The sequence below is a fragment of the Chiloscyllium plagiosum genome, unplaced genomic scaffold (genome assembly GCF_004010195.1).
Source record: "Chiloscyllium plagiosum isolate BGI_BamShark_2017 unplaced genomic scaffold, ASM401019v2 scaf_63282, whole genome shotgun sequence".
Classification (NCBI taxonomy): domain Eukaryota; kingdom Metazoa; phylum Chordata; class Chondrichthyes; order Orectolobiformes; family Hemiscylliidae; genus Chiloscyllium; species Chiloscyllium plagiosum.
Window position 1 is genome coordinate 1 of NW_025207126.1, and position 4,637 is coordinate 4,637.

Genomic DNA, 4,637 nt, shown 5'->3' on the forward strand with positions numbered 1-4,637 from the left:
ATTCCACCCAAATAACTTCCCTGGACTTATTCCCAGGAATATTTTCCCTAAGTGCAGCATAATATTATCCCCAAGCAAAATCACCATTTCCCCTCCTCTCATGTTCCTCTTTCTGTCCTTCCTATAGCATCTATACTCTGGAACATTAAGGTGCCAGTCTGTCCATCCCTGAGCCATGGCTCTGCAATTACTAAGATATTGCGGTCCCATGTTCCCAACCATGCCCTGAGTTCATCTGCCTTCCCTGTTAGGCCTCTTGCATTGAAATAAACGTAGTTACATTTATCAGGCCTACCTTATCCTCTACTTTGTTCCTACCCGTCCTGACTGTTTGACTTGCCCCCTTTCCCAACTGTATCAGTCTCAGATTAATCTCTTTCCTCACTGTCTCCCTGAATGTGTGTGTGTCCCCCCCTCCCTGGCTTTCAGCAGTCTATTCGCCTGAGGGTCCATAGCCCCCACCCCCTACATTTTCCAAAACAGCATTCTTGTTTGAGATGAGGACAGCCACACAAGATTCCTGTATTACCTGTCTCCCTCTCCTACCCTGTTTGGATATAACCCATCTACCATGTGGGCGGCACGGTGGCACAGTGGTTAGCACTGCTGCCTCACAGCACCAGAGACCCGGGTTCAATTCCCGCCTCAGGTGACTGACTGTGTGGAGTTTGCACGTTCTCCCCGTGTCTGCATGGGTTTCCTCTGGGTGCTCCGGTTTCCTCCCATAGTCCAAAGATGTGCAGGTCAGGTGAATTGGCCATGCTAAATTGCTCATAGTGTTAGGTAAGGGGTAAGGGGTAAATGTAAGATTATGGGTGGGTTACGCTTCGTCGGGTTGGTGTGGACTTGTTGGGCCGAAGGCCCTGTTTCCACATTGTAATGTAATGTAATGTAAATGTACCTGATTGTATCGTTGGTTTATCTCCCTTCCTGCAACTGCTATCCCTCACATCCCCTAAATCCTGAAAATTCTGCACTGTTTCTAACTGCCACTCCAATTTATCCATGCGATCTGATGAGTTCACAACCAAACACACTTCCTGCAGACATTATCATCGATGCTCTCTCTAATCGCCCACATCCGACAGGAAGAGCATATTACTTTACTGAAGGACATCTTTGTAACTTAATAATCTACACACCTAGAAAATAGTCATGTCTTACTGGTCTAAAAACGATGCCTAGGCTAACTTAGCACCAATGCTTTTGTATTTTAAAAGTTTAATCCAGAGACAGATCTCAATAAAAAAAATCAAAAAAAACCCACTCTGCTCACTATTGTAGATTTACAAAACCAGTAAGGTTACACTGAAAAATTTGCTACTTTGCTGCACCCCTCCTGTAAGGTTTCTCCAAGGTCGGTTGTGAATTTCACTGTTTGGAGTTTGTCTAAAAAGAATGAACAATGTGCAGAGATACTTGAAACCAAGCAGCAGAGGCAGTTAGCTGTGTAGGTTGTTTTTACCTCTACTATTGAGTCAGACAGCTGTGCAGATTTACTGCTCCATTTGACTCACCTGCCTTGAGCTCCCTTCCTCCTTTTTAAAGTGCTGTTATTTTGATCATTTTTTCCCCAAAGTTCCAAAACAATGCAACAGCTTATAAAACAATAATTACTGATCATAGAATTCAAGGAAATCAGCTCCAACACTGAAAATACCTCAAAGAAAGAGCAGCTCGTACAGCGACAATGTTTTCCTCCATCTTGCAACCTTGTAGTGCTGTGACCTATCATGTGATGGCACCTTCACAAAAAGAGGACAAGAGGAGAAAAACACCATGGAAATAGCAGCAAAAAGTATACCGATGTGAATGCTGTCCCTAACACAATGGTATAGATAGATAGCCAGCAGTGCTTAGACAAATGTATTTAAAATTTCTGAAATGGCCAAATTCGTTGATCATTGAAATGTTCACAAATATTTTTTCTATCCTTTCTCCTCTGCAGGGAGGGTCTTCAGGCAAAGGAACGGCTTTAAGGAATGGTTCAGATGCAGATCTTGTTGTCTTCCTCAACTTTTTCCAGAGTTTTGAGGAGCAGAGAAACAAGAGAGAGGAAATTCTTGAAGGATGTCAATAAGTATTGACAGAGTGTGCACGAAGCATTGCTAATAAGATTAGTGACATCAACATAACTCTTGTATCGAACAGCAACATCCCACCAAAATCATTGAGCTTTGCTCTAAAATCAAAGAAGAAATACTCAGACAGTGTGAAATTTGATATTTTGCCAGCCTTTGATGCACTGGGTAAGAATTTATGTTCATGTAATTTTTAAGCTCCAGTATAATTTTAGTTCTTTCACAAACCTCTGCTAGTCAAGGAGATTGACTATTATTCACATTGTTTCATAACATGTCCTGTTTCTAGTTAAGGCGATGGAGCAATTAGCTTTTGTATATTTATCTAGGCCCAAACATCTCAGTAGTGGCAATCATCCTTAAATTGCATTTTTTTTAACAATATGATAGAGGACATGCACATGAAAAAGATATGAAAAAGGGATCAAAGACAGATCAGAATGTGGAATAATCAGATTGAACCGTGATCTTATTGAGCAGGAGAGCAAGCTCATGAAGTCGAGTGCCAACTCTTAATTTTAATTTGTCTATTTGTATGACAGGCTTAGCTTATATTTGCAAACTGAACTGAGATGTTTGAAGTAGTGATCAAATCTGCATTTAATGTCTCTAGCTTAAAGGAGAACAGATTGTGAACCACATGTGTAGTGAGTTAAGTTGAGTAAATTGCAGCTTAATTGGGGAGGTGTGTTTAGACAGTGAGAAAGGATGTAAATGCTTAGGTGTTCAATCTCTAGCTTATATCTGACCACAAATGCCACAGTTTCTGTTCCTCATCAAATGTTTAATTTCCTACAGAAGGATCATCAAATGGAAATACAGCCCATCTCAGGCTAATAAAATTCGTAAGCGAAAATGGTGATCCATGTGGGGAATTTTCTGCATGTTTTACTGAGCTTCAGAGGAATTTTGTGAAGCAACGTAATGCAAAACTTAAAGACTTGATTCGCCTGCTAAAATATTGGTACAAAGAGGTGAGTGACTGGGGAACATGGCTTGAAGAATGTAGGGAGATTGTAGCGCCACATATAAAAAGATGGTGTTTCTATAGTTATATCATTGACAAATATGACTGATGAATTCGGGCTTCGTCCTTATTAAAAACCTGTGAACACTTGCCTAGAATGCTTGTTTGCATAGAAGGGCATTGGCAGAATCTTTGAAGGAGTGCTCCTATGAGCGGTTTCTCTCAGAGCTCCTCCAGCCTCTGCTAAATGTGCAATAAAAGATCTGGTTGCTGTCTGAAGCCATATAAAAGAAGTACCCATATTTTTAAAAGTTGAACAATTTAACCTCCTCTCTTCAAGAAACTGGCTTTACTCGAAGTTGCTAGAATGACTTTAGAGAAAGGGCAGATCCTGTACACCTTCAGCTTAGGTTAAATACATCTCAGAATCAGATCTTGATTCTCTAGTGTAGTCATGAAAAAAATTCCCTGATGCCATATTGTGTGGAGGAGCTGTATTGAAATTGATTACAGATCAGGGGTGGAGGCCAGTCCTTTAACCTGCACATATTTGGGCAGCACAGTGGTTCAGTGGTTGGCACTGCTGCCTCACAGCACCAGGCACCCGGTTTTGATTCCAGCCTCAGGCGACTGTCTGTGCGGAGTCTGCACATTCTCCCTGTGTCTACATGTTTCCTCCGGGCGCTCTGGTTTCCTTCCACAGTCTAAAGATGTGCAGGTTAGGTGAATTGGCCATGCTAAATTGCCCATAGTGTTCAGGGATGTGTTAATTAGTTATGTGTAAATGTAGAATAATAGAGTAGATGAATGGGCTTGGGTGGGATACTCTTTGGAGCGTTGATGTGGACTTGTTGGTCCGAAGGGCCTGTCTCCGGACTGCAGGGATTCCATTCTATTCTCTATATTTGAACATGGTTTTATATTTAAAGTGAAGACATGGGATTTCATCCTTAGTCTTTTACATTCCCTTGTGCCTGGATTGATCATCTCAGGTTATTTGAACAGGCAAATGAAAATTGTATTAACGTGATTAATCTTCACAAGAGCAAAGGCTGCATCCAATGGTTTAGTACCCAGAGTTCCAAAATGCAGAACTAATGGAATCAAATGTCAGTTCATTCAATGCTGAAAGAACAACTGTAAAATGATGAGATGGAAATTAGCCCTTGTTCCTGTCCCTGGGAAATAGAAGCAAAAATTAACAATTTCAACCAACATTTTAAGTCCAATCTGACTCTACTTCAGAGCTGAAAGGATGAGAAAATTGTGGTTTTTATGCTGTTGACAGATGGGCAGGAGAAGTGACTCAAACAAATAGTGAGGGAACCCAGAGCAAAATGTGAAGGGTGGCTAATGGTGGTGAAGGAGAGATTGCCAGGGATAAAACCAGTTACAATTAAAGGCATGAAAAGGAGAAAATGGGTCCATGCTGCTGAGAGCAAAGACAACAAAACACAAACAAGATATGTCCGTGGGAGGGGATGTAAGAAAAATGGAGGCCACGTCAGGAATGTTAAGGTCCACAGAGGCAGAAACAGAAGTACAAGGTGGGAGTTGGCATGAATAATTTTAATGTCATGTTGTGTCTG

General features: G+C 41.3%; 1 protein-coding gene across 1 annotated transcript in view; it reads left to right on the top strand.

The window, feature by feature from the left end:
* Positions 1-2,081: 2,081 nt before the first annotated feature.
* The window catches only part of LOC122546583 (2'-5'-oligoadenylate synthase-like protein 1), a gene marked incomplete at its 5' end in the record, with an annotated part of 10,483 nt that continues 7,927 nt past the window's right edge, over positions 2,082-4,637 (top strand). The window contains 2 exons of the mRNA XM_043685267.1: positions 2,082-2,249; positions 2,880-3,055. Of these exons, the coding sequence (XP_043541202.1) occupies positions 2,082-2,249; positions 2,880-3,055 (344 nt within the window). The remainder of the gene's footprint in view (positions 2,250-2,879; positions 3,056-4,637) is intronic.